General features: G+C 44.3%; 2 protein-coding genes across 2 annotated transcripts; one reads left to right on the top strand and one right to left on the bottom strand.

The window, feature by feature from the left end:
* Positions 1 to 2,925: 2,925 nt before the first annotated feature.
* Positions 2,926 to 8,034, top strand: LOC125521009 (uncharacterized). The gene is made up of 5 exons (XM_048686055.2): positions 2,926 to 3,304; positions 5,758 to 5,969; positions 6,055 to 6,147; positions 6,227 to 6,349; positions 7,604 to 8,034. The coding sequence occupies exons 1-5, from the start codon at positions 2,941 to 2,943 to the stop codon at positions 7,907 to 7,909; spliced, it is 1,098 nt and encodes a 365-aa protein (XP_048542012.1). The 5' UTR covers positions 2,926 to 2,940; the 3' UTR covers positions 7,910 to 8,034.
* Positions 8,035 to 14,759: 6,725 nt separating this feature from the next.
* LOC125524987 (transcription factor MYB102) lies at positions 14,760 to 17,182 on the bottom strand. The gene is made up of 3 exons (XM_048690014.2): positions 16,784 to 17,182; positions 16,479 to 16,608; positions 14,760 to 15,913 (listed from the first exon to the last, which is right to left on the bottom strand). The coding sequence occupies exons 1-3, from the start codon at positions 16,914 to 16,916 to the stop codon at positions 15,145 to 15,147; spliced, it is 1,032 nt and encodes a 343-aa protein (XP_048545971.1). The 5' UTR covers positions 16,917 to 17,182; the 3' UTR covers positions 14,760 to 15,144.
* Positions 17,183 to 18,490: the final 1,308 nt, after the last annotated feature.

Here is an 18,490-nt window from a genome sequence, read left to right as displayed (position 1 = left end):
TGCAGCTCATCGAGCTCTTCTCCTGCACATACACTTTAAGCTTCAGTTCAAATCAGCTTCAGAAGCTGCAAGACAGAACATGTTCAGTTCAGGTGTGCAGAGTACATACAGGTGGAACCGGCCCTTTGGGATCTTGTTCTGTGGAGGAGGAGGTGGGTCGCCCTGTCGGCAACGAAGCTCCAGCCGCGTGTCACCAGCCTGGGCATGATGGTGGTGCTCTTCTTGACCGACGCCGAGCTCCGCGCTGGCGAGGGCCGCTCCTTGACGGGCGTCCTCTCCTCGAAGTTGAGCGCGATGGGCCTGACAACCTTGGGTGATAAGAGCACCCCGGCATCACCGGCGCCGCTATGCTTCTCGGCCCCAGGAGCCCCTCCGCGGCACGGCGAACTTCTTGGCAAGCTCGGGCGTGCCGACAACGAGCGGGTGGTGCCTCGGGATGGGCGTGGCGCCGACCACGGCGGGGACGGGGGGACCCCGGGTCGAGGCGGCGACTCCGCTTCTGGACGGTTGGTGTCGTCGTGGAGGAGCGGTCGTGCATGGCCGGCGGTGGAGATGTGTGGACGCAACGTCCTGTCCCTCATCTCTTCCCTCGTGCGGCGGCTAGGGTTTGCGGAGGGAGGGTGTGCGTTGCCTCGGTCGTGGGTTTTTTTCGTTGGTTTTCTTTCGTAGGCTTTTTTTCGACCTCGCTCGCAGGCATCGCTAGACGTTAAAAGCGGGAGGTGCGGGGAAGGACGAAAAAAAACCATCTCTCTAAGGGGGAGGTGGGAGGAAGTATCAAAGAAGTACTAAAAAAGACCAGGTGAGGTGGGACGAAAATAAAATCCGGAACACGACCTACCAACTAAGACATTAGGAGTAGAGATACTCCGTACATTGTATGTACATACGTGCTAAACACAAGCTTGCGATTGGAATCATCTCACGATCGGTATCAAGTTAGAGAATAAAGAATGGTTGAGAGATCCAAACCCAAAGCATAATAAAATAGGACATAACAAATAAGTTTAAGCTGGCTATTACAACTTAATCACATGAGGAAGATGCTCTGACGCATGCATCGTGCCTAGTTTGACGGTTTTAAGATTTCCAGCTTAGGATAGCCAGTGTGTGCCAAAATGAAAATCAACATCAAGTAAATATCAATTTTTTCCCTTGGTGTAGTTTATCCAAAAGTATAACTTATAACCTCCGTTCCTCGACCAATGCCTCAAAATTGGAAACACAGTTCTCAATAAACAATTGGTTCGACAGGGTGAACAAATATTAAGAGTCCAATTATTGAACAGTATGAAATTCTATCATTCAAGAATTTCAGTATGGATATAATTTTTTTATTTGCGGGTAATACTCATATGGAATTAATTAGAAGCAACATGTTTCCTATCCAACACGCCAATCAAAGCTTACAACTGCTTAGCTCCAGTGACCGTTGATCACAAAAACATTCGACAAAATTGACCACTGGAACAAATATGTTACCAATAATGCAAGAGGGGCTAAATGAAATACACCGATCGGGTTTCACGGTCCAAATATAGAATGCTATTGTAGTTTTCTTAGCGGGTAATATTGTAGATTTTATTAATAATCTTTATAGGATATAAAAACGGAAATGTTAACGCCCACACGTGTGGGCGTCTGGCAACTCGCCCACACGCATGGATCCTCGTTCAATCAATTATGCATGAATCTTGGCGCGTTCTAGCAGTTTTTGTGTGCCACGTAGGATTAAGCTGGTGTGTGGGCATTCATTCGATCGTCCACACGTCCTTTTTTCATCACACGGGTGACTGGTGTGTGGGCGTTTAGCAATTCGCCCACACACTAGTTTCACTCACGCAGAGGGGGCTGGTGTGTGGGCGTTTATCACTTCGCTCACACGCCCGTCTCCTAGCCCACACCCAAAGCTGACAGTTGCCATGTGTTTCTGCAGGTATATGGCAACTGCCCTAACTTTGCTTGTAAGCAGATGGCAACGCTTTTTACCCGAGTTGCCATGTGTTTTTGCATGGTACATGGCAACTGCCGTAGCGTGCACGTAAGCAGATGGCAACTCTTTTTTTTACATGGCAACTGCCCTAGCATGCTTGTGAGCACATGGCAACTCTCTCTTTTACCCAAACATGTTTTTTTGCCATGCCTTCTTGTAGTGCTACATGGCAACTGCCTAGTGTTTAATGGGTGGCAACTCCTAAAGTTTTGAAAATCATGGCAACTGCAGTAGATCAAACCATACATGGCAACTTCAGTTGAGCAACCATGGCAACTGTAATTGTACGACATGGCAACCGAAGTTCAGCGACATAACAACTGCAGTTAAACGAATATGGACGAGGGTCTGAACCATGGCAACTGCGGGATGCGCGGTGACTGTCACGCGGGCGTGGCGGACCACGAGGTACGAGGCCTGACGTACGGGGCGTGTGGGCGTTATCTATTTTGCTCACACACGCATGTGAGAGGGATCGGGAGAGAAAAAAAAAAGGTGTGTGCATTACTTTTTTTGCCCACACGTGGGTGTGTGGGTTGTTTCTCTTATACACCACACAAAATGTGTGGGCAGCCTCCCTAACGTTCACACGTGTGGCAATTATCGGGACCCTATAAAAAATTCAAAAGCTAATCTGAATTTTGTCATTGTTTTTCTAAATACCAAGTGCTCATTTTAAGATTATAACTCGAGACAATTCTTGTAAAGCATTGCTGGGACTCAACAATTCTAGCCATCTGACTGTACAAAGACATAAAAAATACTCCTACAAACCACTCAAAACAAACTAGTTACAAAAGCATACAGTAGAGAAGTTAAAATGCTAAAAGAAAAACTCAGGAGGAAGAGAGGTGCTAGCACTAGTATAGAACAAATCAGGAAACAACAGCAATATGTATATATTAAAAAAAAACACTCTCCATTTCTTTTGTTTGTCCGAAAAATTGCCAATGTGTCTCCATTCGTCCCCTCCGACATCTCCCAATAAAACGCCACCGCCCCACTCGTCGGAGCCGGCCGCCGGGATGCCTCAAGATTCGCGCCCGCCAGGGATGCGCCTCTTCGGCGTCACCATTGCGCCGGCGCCGGCGCCGCAGTTGGATCCCCCGGACGGTGACCGGGATCCGAGCCCCAACCCACCGGTGGCGGCGAGGGAGGACGTGATGCGCAAGTGCAAGAGCATGGGCAACCTGGCCGCCCTCGCCTCAGCCTGCCCCTCCGGGGACGCTGGAGGCGCGGGCGACGGTTACCTCTCCGACGGCGGCCTTCTGCAGTCGTCCGGCAAGCGGCGGAGGGCGCAGGAGAGAAAGAAAGGTGCCGCCTCTCCCTTTTTGCTTAAACAAATTCTCTCCTTTGATGCATCCAAATACGCAAAGATCTGGCCATGGATCGTCTCGTTCCCCTCGTACAAATGTTTAGTTTGATCATCATAGCCTGTTCGGATGTATAGAGCTCTGACCTTTCTTACTTTTCTTATATATGCTTCCTGGATTGGCCGAAATGGTGTTCCTTTGTGTTTGCGCGTGCATAGCAAAAGACTGACCTTATATGCAGCAGAGTCTAGTGATTCAGGTCTATTGAGGCGGTAGATTTTCGATTGGGGCGGGTGTTTGCGGGTCAACAAAAGAGGGAAGTTTGTTCTCTTGTTTTGTGCTCGTATTGTACCAACCATTTAATTCCTCTTTGCTTATTGATCCATTGAATGTGTAAGATGTTGGGTGCTAGAGTATATTGATTTAATGCTAATGAGGATTTGGAGGTGGTAGATGTGCAATGGTTTGTTTGCGAATCCATCAAGCTTCTTAGCTTGGCTGAAAGCTCCTTTATTACTCTACAGCTTCTTTGCATAGTAGAATTATTTAAAACTGATCCAAGGATGTGGAGGGGGGGGGGGGGGGGTGTTATTTTCTTTGGTAACAGGGTATGGATTGGAGGTAACGTCCAATGGATGATTGGGAAATGTATAACTGGTTAGAGAATCCTTGGTTTTTATTTGTATTGAATTTCTTTTATGTATAGTATATTCAATCATACAAGGGCTGGGTGTAAGCTTGCCTTTTTAGTCGTTCAAGCAAGAGGTTGAGCGACACTGTCACCAGACCTGTACCTGATTTACACCATGTTCTGTGGCCATGTTAAGGTAGTGTAGTGCTTGCGTACTTATATTTACCTCGTTACAAGCTTAAGAGAGAACAGTTTTTATCTCGCGTCTGGTGAATTTTGTGAAATTACATATTTGATGGATCATAGCTCTATTGTGCTTAGAAAAGACGAGGTCCGTGTCTTTTGTCGAGGGAAGTTATGACCTGTTGCCAAATGCCCGCGTCTGAAAGTCTCATAAACTTGTAGCCATGCAAAAAATATCCATGGTCGTCATTCCACCGCTCATCCGGGTCGCCACTTGTCATCCATTTTCTGCATCACACTGACCTATGAAGCCTTACTTCGTGCCATCCATTGTTTTTAAGGCGTCCTGCCTTGGACGCTTAGGCGATAAGGCGCCCTGGCAGCGCCTTACAAATATGCCCGCCTTAGACGCTTAGGCGTCGCCTAGGCGCTAGAGCGGGTGGTGCTCGCCTTAGGTCTCCTTACCGCCTTAAAAACAATGGTGCCATCTAGTGCAATGGTGCTTTCTCATAATGCATTATTTACTACCAGGTTTGGTTAGGAAATTTACCAGGACCTCATTTTTCTAGTGATGTGCCTGCAGTTATTGTGATATTGGATCAGTTATTAAAACTGTTTTCCTGGTTTGTTAGTTCCAGACTCCAGTTTTTCTCTAGTTCACTATTATAGTTTGTTCCGTAAGGATTAGAGCCTTCCAAAATAGAACACCAGTTGATACTTTGGAATAGTACCCTGCAATTTTGCTAACTTGAAGATGGGGCCTTCTTGGGAGGTGTCTCAGGCCTTTGCCCGCTAGAACTGAATGAATGATGATGTCACTTATATGGATCTGCGTTTACTCCCGGTATAAATCTTCTAGTAATAAAGTGGTGTGCATTTTCTATCTGGATGCTAATGCAACCGCAATGGCCTAGATTATTGGACAAGTGTAAACTGACTAAAGACATGAGAGTATTAGTAATAGCGCATTGCATAAATGATCCCATACATTATTTGCACAAGCAGGCAAGGCGGATGTAAAGTTGTTTGGTGAGGTTTCAGGTTCTCGTGAAAGCTAGATTTAGGAGTTGCTACAAAAGAAGCTATTAATGAAGTTAAGAAATGATGACGTCTGACATTGCCTGAGTCTAGCGGAGTGGTGGTGATAGTTCTTGGGATTAGTGAAATACTTCAAAACATACCATACTAAGTGTTGGGCTATACAAGGATTATCTCATATATTGATATATTTGATGAAAATAGAAGTAACATGACAAGAATGCCCCCACTCCACCTATGTTTAGTTGGTTGCTTAAATTTATTTGTCGAATGTGCTACCCCCCATTGCATTGGTTTCTCTTGATGTTTTTGCTACTTATTATTTTGTTGTGCAAATTCTTGTCTTCTGATTATTTTTTAGATAACCGGGATTCAGTTCTCGACTTGTATTGGGAGCAGCAGAATCAGATGACGTCATGTCAATCTTTCGGGACAGCTTTTATAGCAAAGTGTTCTCATAGCCAACTCAACAAGAGCTTTTACCATATTAATTTAAAGAAGAGAAATATGAATATGTGGATTTTTTTTTTCCAACTACAGCTCTTTGATGCATATATGTATCTGCTGCCATTCGGTTAATAGTATTTATTGCAACTATGCAGCTGTCCCTTGGACTGAAGAAGAGCATAGGACATTTCTTGCTGGTCTCGAAAAGCTGGGGAAGGGAGACTGGAGGGGTATAGCAAAAAATTTCGTTACTACCAGGACACCAACTCAAGTGGCCAGTCATGCTCAGAAATATTTTCTCAGACAAACTAATCCAAACAAGAAGAAGCGCAGGTCTAGCCTTTTCGATATGATGGCAAGCGATTTGGTAATTTTGCTTCCTGCCCAGCATGTGGAGTACTTACCTGACGTCTAATATTTCTTAACAATGCTCTGCACACTTGTGAATGCAGTCACCAGCACCAAATTGCCCCATCTTACCACCAACAATGGCAAAATTTCATGATATGGTAACTATGACTAATCAACTCCAGAACAGCAGCTTGGTAAGTTCATGATTTACACGCTGTTTAATTTTAGCATGCTAGGTCAGCACTGAACTAGATATGGCAATCTCATTTTCAGGAAGGAGTATCATCTTCGAATGCAGCTAATCTAGCAAAACAAGTTACAAGAGATCTTCCTCCCCCAGTTCCATCTTTTACGGCAACAAATGTGGATGGAAGTCTCAGCAAAATGAACCACATGGTAATGCAAGTACCATGCTGTAGTATTTGATATTGTCAAAATACAGTTAGCAGATCACTGCTAATTTTCTGTACATACCCCCTCCCCCCTCCGTTCCAAAATAATTGAAGTTCTAGGTTTGCCTTAAGTCTAACTTGTTGACCAAGTTTATGGAAAAATATATTAACATCTAGAACATCAAACTAGTCTCATGAGATTCTTTATAAAATATATTTTCGTACTACGTGTATTTGGTATTGTAGATCTTAACACTTAGGACAAACCCAGAACTCAAATTATTTTGGAACGGAGGGAGTACTCTATTATTTACTAGATATCTTACAAACTAGTCACAATCATATTCTAGTTGAAGAAAGAATTTAGAGAAAATTTATTTGCAGTTTGGGGTTCACTAGTAGATTTGGGGATTCGAGTTATAGTGCGTATGTGCTAGTTGTTTGGTGCTCCTATTTACTCTCTATTAAGGTAGTACTATGCAAATCATCATAGTTTTATTTCAGTTTCACATTAAAAGTATACATTAGGAAGAAAATTAAGTTAACCGGTCAAATCATCATTAGTTTTCTGTCATTTGTGTGTAGCCTGCATTTTCGTTGGACATTAGACCACCCTAATCCTTAACTTGTTAAATTTTGTAGAGTCTTTTGCGATGATTTGGATGGTCTCTTGTTGGAGAGTCTTGGAGCATCATATAGGTAGGCTGCGCTGTATACCCCACCGTTAGGGCTATCATACCCTTCACACTTTTAGCATAGTTCTGCTGTCTTAGTCCAACAAACAAGTAACGATAAGATGATAAAAAATGATGTTTTTGAATCCTGTACTGTATTGGTACCATCACTGTTGCAGAAGGTCTAGCACAATTGTTCCAGAACAGTGGTTTCAAATGCCAACACAACAATCGGGTGCCTTATTTCGTAGAGTTACTTTAAAATTCAAGCTTACACACATAAATATGAGAATTGTGATAAAAACTGCAACTTCCAACTTCAAGATTATTTATCACTAAGTACCATGCTTACTACGTAGATAGTGGGTAAAGTAATATTGGTCTTATAGGAAACTGCATTGCATGTGCCATTTGTGCTTTTGGTTGGTATACTGGGTGCGTATTACCTGCACTATGGTCTAGGTGTCAACAGCTCGTACCATGATGTGCATATTTGTTGTTTGTTGCTATGCGTATGCGTATTGTGCACCATCACTATGCTTATTTAGTAACTGACCTTTGATGCTTGTACGCCATGTTGTCAGGATTGCTTCTCGCGGGTACCCTCGCTGTTCAGACCAATTCCAATAGTCCCTGAAGGGACACCTCCATCAGCTCCCGCGACTGCCAACACAAGTGCCCTGACATTTGAAGCTAACCTGACTTCATGTACTAGCGCATTCCTGATCCCGAAAAGCGGTCCTTCACCATTGCCTCCTGCGACGGCTGCGAAGACAGATCATGCAGCAGAGAACAAGGATCTGGAGCTGACGGTTGGCCTGCCCTCCCAACAAAACATGACCAACAACATTTCTTCCCGGAATGCAGTAGGCGTGATCCAAGTTGTTTAAGCTAATAATTATTCTTTTGGGAGTCGCATTGTTGTTATAGACAGTTGACAGAATAAACACTAGCATTTTATTAGTGATATTACATGAATAAAAGCAGGAATCTGTAACTCGGTCTGTACGCTTTCTGACGTGTTGTGCTCCGTCCTAGCCATCTGAGTTGTTGACAGCATGTTTGATGTGCACAGTGTTTTAGCAACTGGCATGATCATTCTTTGTGCCCTGTTGGAACTTAGTTGAGTGCAGTTCAGGTCAGTTGGCGCATGCATGTCCATGTTTCTCTGCACCTAGGTCCAGAGCATGTTATCACTAGAGAAAGAAAGGATGTGACTGGAATGGAGGCAAGATATAATACTCCCTCCGTCTTGAAATACTTTTCGAAGAATTCCTCCGACAAGTATTTCCAGGTGGAGTAGGTACGGACTATCGTGAATAGAATGTTTGTAATGGTGCACTGTGCTAGCATAATTAGCTCCGCATCTGATGAGTTGGTAGCTAAGTAGCAAGCTGATATGATCTTTGTACGGTGCAAGCGCTGGTCTAGAATTTTTGTCGGCTAGAGAAGTACTCCCTCCGTTCCAAAATATAGTGCGTCCGCGCTTTTCGAGGTGCAACTTTGACCATAAATTTATCCAACGAGACCAACTGCGGCAGAAAAAAAATTATATAATTTTGCTCCCGCTGCAATCGGTCTTGATAGTTAAATTTACGGTCAAAGTTGAAGCACGGAGATAGATGAAGCACTACATTGTGGAATGAAAGGAGTACACTACTTGGGAGTGGGAAGGAAGGATGCCATCTAGATGGACACGTCCTGCACAAACAAAAACCTACGGAATAAATGAAATGAACAAAAGCAAAAGCAAACAATCAGTGGTCCCATCAAGCCTCTAAGGCTGGTCATGGTGGGGAGTAACTCAGACTAGTGTCATGTATATGACACTAGCTTAAGTTACTACCTTCATAATGCAAAGTAATATAATAGTAGTATCTTAGATAACTTCATTTATTAGTTTATAGACTCATCTTGTCTTGAAAATCGCTATGTTACAGCAACATATTATGTTACCACCTCTCATTAATTACTTGCCACATAAGCAATTTTTTTTGAAATGCGCTATGTTACTAGCTAAGTTACTCCCACTATGACTAGCCTAATATTTTGAAAACCCCGTTGTGTCATTGTCACTCCTAGTCCTAGTAAAAAAATAATACTCCCTTCATTCCTAAATATAAGTCTTTGGAGAGATTTTATTATGAACTACATAGAAAGCAAAATAAATAAATTTATACTCTAAAATGCATCTATATACATCCTGTATATGATTTATAGTGGAATCTTTATAAAGACATATATTTAGAAACAAAGGGAGTAACACGTACGTTTTGTCATCGTCACTGCTAGAAGAAAAAGAAAACATACCTGCTCTGTCATTGTCACCGCTAAAAGGAAATACAGTAAAGAAAATAGTAGCATATGAAAGAGTGCCATTGACACCACCACGCTCCTCAAGACTGTCGGTTCTGAATTTTCCAAACAATATTATTAGTACGTAGTATATAATAATAAGTCTTGTACCAGTAGTAGGAGTAAGACTTAGCAAGTGAGCGTGGCACCGTCGGTTTGCTTTGCTAGATTTCAAAGCCTAACAAACTGTGATGTTGGAAGGGGGGAAAAGGAAGGACCCTTCCTTCATGCGTGTCACGTGATGTATCAACTTGGTCAGATAGACGCCTCATCCCATTCGTGCCTGCATTCTTACGAAAGCCACCACAGGATCATGAGTGACAGCACACACTGCAATGCAACAGAGACAGAATTAAAACCGCGCATGTTTAGTTCCGTGAACAACCGTTGTGCTCCGTTGCTTCCCCCTGCCTGCCTCCGTGCTTTAATTTGGATGTCGATGTGGCGGCAGGAGACGGGAGAAACCCCGGGGTTGGGTCCATGCTTGAAATGCACTGTAGCGCTTGTTTATGCTAATAATGCGCGGCGTCGTGCACATAAAATCTCCTGGCTCCATCTGAATTAAGAAGAACACTTACCATGAAATAAGAAAAGATACACTTACCATGGAAGCAAGCAAGGGCTAGCTAGGTCTAGGTGCGTACTGCGTGCTTTGATTCGTCGGTGTTGCGCAGCGACGTGTGAAGCGAATCGACGGGTCGAGGTCCGCTGCATGCGACCCATCAGCTAACTAATCCTTTCCGTCGTTAAAAGTCCAACCCCACCTAATCCATGCATCATACTCCTACACCCCAGAAATTACTTACCGCATCTGAAAGTTACGTCACCACTAGCACTAATAATAAATTACTCCAACTCATTTTCTTGCTAGGACAACACGTACGTACGAACGTTGCCGCTCAACTGGGTGCGTGCGTGCGTGCATGCATGTTCGATCGTCATGCTGCTTACGTGGAATTATATCGTGCTTTAGTTTCTCTACCACATACGTGGTTGGTTAATGGTTACATTAATTGCAAGTGCTTGTACGGACCCCAAATGATCCTTGCGATGTGTTTCCTTGCCCCCCTTGCTTGAATTCCGCATCTTTGGGCTAGTTTCGGCTACATGATATTTCTTTTTAAAAAGGATATGGCACATATATTAAAGTAGACTAACCCTTATAGCATCTTCAATACGTGTGCAATCCACGCGACACGCTAAATTATTTTACAGCGTCGAAATAGTCTTTTTTAGCGCGCAGGAGGGCGCTTGCTTCAGCAGGCGCTGCAAAATAAAGCGCAACGTTATAGCTTCAGCAAACACTGCAAAATCCAGCGCGTGCACGAAGCAACACATACAAAAAAATTGAAACAACACATAGATTCTTATTCATAGCATAGTTCAAGGCTAACACCACAAGCTAGTTCATTCGATATAAATAAACCTAGATAAAAACGATACTAGGATGCAAATATAGTAGATAAAACGTGTCCTCCTACTGAGGATCATTGTCGTCCCAGGTCGACGCAGTTCCCAGTTCACACTGGGCTTCCGCCAATACCTTCCGCTCACGCTTGTCCGCCTGATCCGCGGCTCGCTCCACCCTCCTCTGTGCCCAGCATTCGTTCTCGGCGGCGACATCCTTTTGGAAGCGCTCACGCCACACCGCCATGGCGTGCTCATCTGCCTCGATGATGAGGAGGCGGCGCTCCCGCCTCCACTGGATGCGGCGGTCCTCTGCGGTGACTAGCCGCGGGGGAGGCGTGAGGTCCTGCGCCTGCTCGCGCATCCAAAAAAATTCATCTACGCCCGTGGCCTCCCGAGGTGCCACGTCGCCGCGCCATACGCGCGGGCGGCCTCATGGGCGGTCTCGAACGTACTGAGCCCGAGGTATGTATCACTGGAGCGGATCTCCGTGTAATACACACCAGAGGGGTGGACGCGGACGCCGCGGTAGTCGGAGCTGCTCCGGGGGCGCGGCAGCATGGCAGTGGCGGAGGAGAAGGCGCTGAAGGCGAGGAAGAAGGGCGCGACGACGGTGGGGCACCGACAGAGGCGAGGAAGAAGGAAGAGAGAGGCAATGGAGATGGCTGTTGGCGGGCGCTCGCGCGCGGGTTATAGAGCGCGCTGGATGCCGCATGCCAAAACTGCCATGCACGTTGCCGCTTTTTCACACGCGCAATTTTTTTGGCGCGCTAAACTTTCCCGCGCCTGCTGGAGCGCGCCAACCGGGCTCGCGCGCGCAAAAGCCACGTTTTTCCGTGCGCACCATACCTAGCGTGCCGGTTGAAGATGCTCTTACTGCGGTAAAAAAAAGTCTAGACCAACCTTACAAAGCCATCCTTATAAAAATTGAAAACAAACATATAGGTCTATGGGAAATGGACACCACCTTCCTAGTATTTTTAAAAGGACATAAGGTACCTCTTGTCTCTCTGCTCTGGATACCATGTTCACGTCTGCACGCGTTTGTGTTATCTGTTGCACCTTTTCGGTACTTATTTTACTCTTCTATCCATGCCAATGATATGCAAGCTTTGCGTATCCGAGGAAAAAAATATTTGTTTGATTTTTGCAAGGTCCAGTTGTTGTGATTAACTGTGATAATGACACAATAAATTGATCGAACCATATATTAATTTGATTTTCCACCATACGCTGATCTGTTTTGCGAAAATGCTAAAGATCAAATATTAAAGCCGATCAACCCTTACAAGATCATCTTTACAATTTTTTTTTTGAGAAAAAACGAGATTAGACATGACTAGCCCTTGGCGACATTTTTAGACAGGAGGAACAACCACAAGCGCACTGTGCAAGTCCCGGACTCCAGGGCACCAGCAATGCTAGCCAACCAAGCGGCTCTCAGTTCTCACAAAATTAGTCATTGGGGAAAATCGACGCCATCTTCCTCATGCACTCGCCCGTGGACTATGAGAGTACACGAATCATTCCCATTCATGTCATTTTCTCTTTTGCATGAACATAGTTCGACAAATTATTTTTTAATTAATATATTTGTTTATTCTTTTCTTTTTCTTTGAAAAGAGGTTTGGGCTCTGTATTTTCCATCGATAGTCCTTTCGTCCTTGATGTTGGCAGTTGGCATTCACGGCCAATAATTTCTCCCTTGGGCGAGTCTTGTACTCCCTCCGTCTCAAAATATGTACTAAGTCAGCGATACTTATTTCGATACAAAGGGAGTACGTTATTCTTCACTAATTTATCATTCTCAATAGTTAGCTAGCTATATATGAAGTGTGCCAAAATAAAAATGAAAAAAATGAAATGAGCCAGAAAATGATGATCGAGCAGCTCATGCATGCGCCCCGCTGGCTTAACGTAGCACCTAACATATATATGCCGGCAGTGATGTGACATGTAGGGAACATTCTTGGATAGATATGATGATGCAACAAGTCACCAATTATTATCAACGATTAATTAAACCATGCTTGTTTTTTGAGGAACCAACATGCACATATTTGTTTGAGTGTGTATAACTACAATACGTACTGAGCAAAAATAGTAGTAATGTACTCTTTGGTCCATAATAATCAATGTCATCGATCATCATATAGTGGTACTCTAGCTTGACTGATTAGGTAACACGTCAACTCACAAAAAAAATTAAACATTTTCTTGAGTATTGATACAAATTATGCTCGGTGCGATGATTTTTTTTTGAAACGAATATGCTAGAAGCGTCCGGCTTTAAATTAATAAAGCCACTCGGCAGCATTCGAACCAGGTTCAAATTATGCTCGGTGCGATGATTGGTTAATGAAATATTTCTAGCTTTTGGTTGGTGCCGACGTACGTCGTCTCTGGCACATCCATTTCTCTACTCTTATTACGTGTACCTATAGCTACATCGTGCATGGGACGACGTTGTAAGTAGCTTGTAGTTTTTCTTGAAAATAAAGTAGCTTGTAGTTAACATAGCACTGTTGAGCTAGACGATATTGACAGCGAAGTAATTAAGTATATAATAATCAAATAACTATAGGCCCATGGGTGCAATACAATGGCACGCACCGATCGATCTTTCACCCGCCGGCACACACAAATGTCAAAGCTAGCACTCACGGTCTTCTGCCGACAAAGACTATTTGCAGAGATGACTTGTACAGTCTGTCATGGGTGCACGACGTACCGACAAGTCAAGGGCATCGTTGACTAATACAGTCTGTCATACGTGCATAATGTTATTCCGGATATGGAAAAAATATGGCACTATAGCAAACCCGGATATATATATATATATATATATATATATATATATATATATATATATATATATATATATATATAGCTAGTGTGCACGCATGACCTTGGACACTGGCAGAAAAGCCAATATACTGGATCGTCTCTATTTTTTCCAAGGAAAACAACAGTGTTTCCACCGGATGAATCTATATTATGTTTGCACGTACGAATAAGTGATTACACAAAGTTATCTGTCAACCTAGCTCTTGATTTTTATCTATCCATAACTATTTTTTTGGACTTTGACCTTTTCTTTGAGAAATGATGCATGTATCCACTGTTCGCCATTGCTTTAAGATTGTTTTATTTCATAGTGTTGCATACATTTTCTTGTTTCAAAGTGTATCATAACATTTCTCTGTGTACCAATAAATAAGAGTGCACTTGTTTCAGAGTGGATTTGCCGAGAAACAATCAAACGCGGTGATACACTTTGAAATAAGGGTGAAAATGTAGTACTTTGAGGCAAGATTTGTTTTCCTAAAAATGAGAAAACGTAACACGAATCTCAAAACAGTGACGGATGGTGAATGCACGCATGGTATATCACGTGCATCATAGAAAAAACAATCTCTCTTATCTTTGCTCTATAGAGCAACATGCAAATTTCCTTCTTGGAGATTCTTATGGGTCTAGAGAGATGGGGATGATCTCCTTTTGAAGATGAAGTTTTATTTTTTGAAACAAGTAGATGAAGTTATTAGTGCATATGCAAAATGCCGAAGTAACCAGGACAATAATTTCCATCAAGAAAGGCCTGCCAATCTCTCAAGGACTGTAAAACGTCTCTATTACCACCCCGCAAAGAAAAACATCTCTATTACCAGGTCTAGCTTCCACCTGTCCATACATATTGATTTTCAAAGACGGTTTAAACACATTATATAACCTCATATTATCAGTGACTCGTTTATAAAGTGAAATTGTTAATGTATGGTGACAGGGCCGTGTGTGGTAGATTTTGCCTTAGTAGCTAGTGTAAATCGTTTTTTCTTTACCTTGTCCTTAGAGAACAGAACAACATAGGAATAAAAACAAGAAGTCAGTTAGTCACTGAAAAGGTACACAATGATCCCTCCGTAGACATGCATGCATGCACAACATGAAGAAACAAACGAACACAAGAATCCAAAAGAGCAAAAGGAGGAGTTCCCTTTCATTCCTTCCTGTTTATTATAAATTCACTCAGCATACATCAATCAATTACACACCAGTTGCCATGCAATGCAAACATGCATGCATGCAAGTTATCTCTTTACAAAGCCCAATTAACAAACATTCTTCACTCCAAAACCAAAAAATTAGGAAAATTTGAGAAAAAAAATCAAACACAATAAATTAAGCGCACCTTTGGAAAACCTCATTATTTCGTCTATGGACAGATCGGATCAGCAGAATGAGCTAGAGAGAGAAATATCAGATGTGAGAGGGGGAGAGATACTCTCCTTGATCATGGATGCATGCATGCATGGAGCAAGCAAAGCATATGTGCACATGGATTTAGCAGCTTTCTGGTCGATCATGCGTTTGGTCCCATAAAAAGGAGGGAGTGTTCACCACTTTGCATGGCCTCCATGTTGGACGGTGTTAGTACTTCTTGATCATCCCACATCAGCAGCTGCTCCTCGTCCCACTGCTCATGCTGCCCTAGCTGCTCCCCCTCCTCCTCCTCCAGCCCCGGCCGCCGCCGCTGCCTCTGCTCGTCCCCGAAGCACCCATTGCCCATGCCGGCGCCGGCGCCGCAGTGATCGTCCATGGCTTCCATGCACATTCCCATGGCACCCATGCCGTCCACCAAGGGAGGTAGGTGGTAGCAACTGGGCGTGTCCGCTTCCGCCATCGCTGCCGTGAAGCTGGCGATGAACGGGTGCTGCTGCGCCGCGGCTGATGCGAACGGCGTGCTGACGACGCCGGTGTCGAACATGAAGAGCGGGCAGTGATGCGACATCCCTGGCGGCGAGTCCTGCCCGGCCCCGGCGGCAACCGGCAGGGCTAGGCTGGTGCTCTGGTGGTGGCCGATGATGGCGTCGAGCTGCAGGTGGTCCCCCGCTGGCGCGCAGCTGAACGTCGGATGCTGCAGACGGCGGTGGTGGACGTCCGACGTGGCCGTGCTGCCGCTGCACGGTGCCAGGCCGTTGTTAGGTGGGCTCGTCGACGTCGTGGACGAGGTGGTGGTTACGTTCGGCGCCGCCGGAGCCTTGCGTATCTTCTTCTTGATCCACGAGTTCCAGTAGTTCTTGATCTCGTTGTCGGTCCGGCCAGGCAAGTGGCTGGCAATGTGGGCCCACCTGCAATACGGCCGTGTTTACGTCAGTAAAGTCATTCTGTGAAATTTTCCTTTTGTCATCACTAAGCTAGCTAATCTTGGAACCTTTGCCTTGAAGAAACCCTAGCTCTATAGCTAGCTTTGTGTAGTACGTACCACTTCATTGATTTGTTGTTAGGGTAGTCGTGTTCAAGTTTAACTAGTAGAAAATGACGGCTAGTATGGCGCCATTTGGCACGTATACATGGCGTCATGCTGATGTTGCATATACATAGACTAGACACTAGACCCTCTTAATTAGCTATAGCGCGCTCCAGAGAAAACAAGCTTGTGGCCATGCATGATCGAGTAACACTTCAAATCACCTTTTCTTTTTAGGAGATTTCAAATCACTTGCGACATTAGTTACAAGATTGCTGGTAGTCAAGTAATTAAATGCTGTATGTCACCAAGATTTGGCAGAGGTCAGATTAGTGATTGATAAGCAGCGCCCAAGTTGCGGCATTGTCAAATTAAGATAGAACAAAATAATTGCCCCCAAATTGGAAGGAATCAGGCTAATTTTCCACTGTGTCCTTGCTAGCTACCTGTTGCCAACAATGGCGTGGAGGCTGATGATGAGCTTCTCCTCCTCCGGCGAGAACCGCCCTCGCCGGATGTCGGGCCTCAGGTAGTTGATCCACCGCAGCCGGCAGCTCTTCCCACACCGCTGCAATCCTACATAGAAAAAACATGGCATTGCACCAAAATTAAGCAAAGCAAATGAATTCCAAGCCAGAGAGTCCCATCTTCAACTGGTCATCAAGGAGCGAAGCTAATACTCATATGTTAATCTAATGAGAGAGGCCGGATCGGGGCAGCCGGTCGAGATAGACGGATCAAGGTTACGCACCGGCTTTCTCGGGGACCTCGCTCCAGCAGCCATAGCCATGGGTGGTGATGTACCGGACGAGCTTCTCATCCTCCTCAGGAGACCACAGGCCCCTCTTCACCTTCTGCTGGTTGCAGCAAGAGTGATGCCCCATGCACACACCTCAGCTTAGAGATCAGATCGACCAGTGACTGATCTCAACACTGCAATGCACACTCCCTCTCAACCAATTTGGTAGCTGCTTATAGCTAGGGAGGCTAGCTAGCTATGTAGATCGTAAACAGAAATAATATATATTGAGGTGTCATGCATGCATGGATGAACTATCTTCTTCTGCTAGCTAGCTTAGTAGAACATGACATAGCATGCATGGAAGGAAGGAAGGAGGACGGATGGAGCATGCAAATGGTTGGTTGGTGTTTAGCCCCCCTTTTTAATATGAGCTCTTTGCCTTGGCCCTTTCCATCCATCTCTGGCTTCTGCCTCCTTCACTCTTCTGTTAATTAATTAATCAGAATTAAGATACAATATCTTGGTTAGTCTCTTCTTGTTTGCTTCCAGAGGGATCCTCCTAATTATAGCATGCGATATGTGCAAGAGGCATCATCTTGACACTTCATGTGCATTTTTTTCCTCCCTTGAGAGGGTCCACCCTTTGTTGCTACTTTTCTATCTAACCCTATAGCGACAGGGCATCGAACCTGCTAGCTAGAGAATTATTTAATCGCGCATTCTAATCACCATTGTAATACTAGCTCGATACTAGAGACCGGATGCATGACAGTGATCTTGAGGAGTGCATATATACTAGAGTATAGTCAATTTTACATATACGTGCAACATAACTAACTGGACAAATCAACATGATCATGCTAGTTGTGTAAACCAAGATTGTCAAGTAGTGGTATTTATACTAGTATATATGAAGCACGCGCGACATGCATGCACATGTATATATGCAGTACACACATGCATGCAACGCATGCATGTCTCTTGAGCTGCATGTTGATGTTGTTGTCAAGAGAAAAGCATATAAACATGTGGGTGCTGTCCCTTGTTGGTAGTTAGCAAGCAACCGTGAAGTTTGGTAGTCGGCGATCAATGTAGGCGTGATCTTGATGTTGAATTCGATGGAATCTATCAAGCCCACGTCCTGTCGGGATTCAGATTTGTATGTATGTACGCGTTATCTCAGTAGTCATACTTGCTGCATTTGACTAAGGGAAAGGAAAGTGCGCCATATCTCGAAACAACCTCTCACCCTGCTTTATAAATAAATCCACACAACTGAACTATACAATGTGTTGAGAATCCCTCAAACAAATCTCATCAAAACAAAAACAAGGCAAACACAAGCCGGGCACTAATAGAAGCCGCTAGCAAGCTACCGAGCAGAGTACCAATCGCTGTTTAAGACGGTGTGTATGTGATTGGAGCGGGTGGCTATGGAGGTTTTTTTCCAACATGGGTGGCAGCATAACCTCCGGATTGACCCACCATCGCTTTCGACATAGGCATATATAGTGTCGGTCTATATGACTCTACCGTTGTCGTTTTGTCGATTTTGTTTCTTTTCTTTCTGTCAAACTTTTTAGAATTGGCTGTGTGCATCTTAGTTATGCAGAGGCCGGATGCCACTCATAATGCTTTGTATCCGCTTGATTCTACATTTTTGAGATAATAAAATGCCTTTTATCGAAAAAAGCAAGCTACCGAGTAGGAGCGCGT

This window comes from Triticum urartu, chromosome 7A (assembly GCF_056163025.1).
Source record: "Triticum urartu cultivar PI428250 chromosome 7A, HENAU_Tu73, whole genome shotgun sequence".
Taxonomy (NCBI): domain Eukaryota; kingdom Viridiplantae; phylum Streptophyta; class Magnoliopsida; order Poales; family Poaceae; genus Triticum; species Triticum urartu.
This window is presented reverse-complemented; position numbering and strand designations above follow the sequence as displayed.

Bases quoted from the DNA above. Each gene is read 5' to 3' on its own strand.
- LOC125521009 (XM_048686055.2), top strand. From the start codon at position 2,941: ATGTGTCTCCATTCGTCCCCTCCGACATCTCCCAATAAAACGCCACCG. The intron at 3,305-5,757 runs GTGCCGCCTCTC...GCAACTATGCAG, and splicing joins GGCGCAGGAGAGAAAGAAAG to CTGTCCCTTGGACTGAAGAA. The intron at 5,970-6,054 runs GTAATTTTGCTT...TTGTGAATGCAG, and splicing joins ATATGATGGCAAGCGATTTG to TCACCAGCACCAAATTGCCC.
- LOC125524987 (XM_048690014.2), bottom strand. From the start codon at position 16,916: ATGGGGCATCACTCTTGCTGCAACCAGCAGAAGGTGAAGAGGGGCCTG. The intron at 16,609-16,783 runs GTGCGTAACCTT...TTTTCTATGTAG, and splicing joins CGAGGTCCCCGAGAAAGCCG to GATTGCAGCGGTGTGGGAAG. The intron at 15,914-16,478 runs GTAGCTAGCAAG...GCCGTATTGCAG, and splicing joins CACGCCATTGTTGGCAACAG to GTGGGCCCACATTGCCAGCC.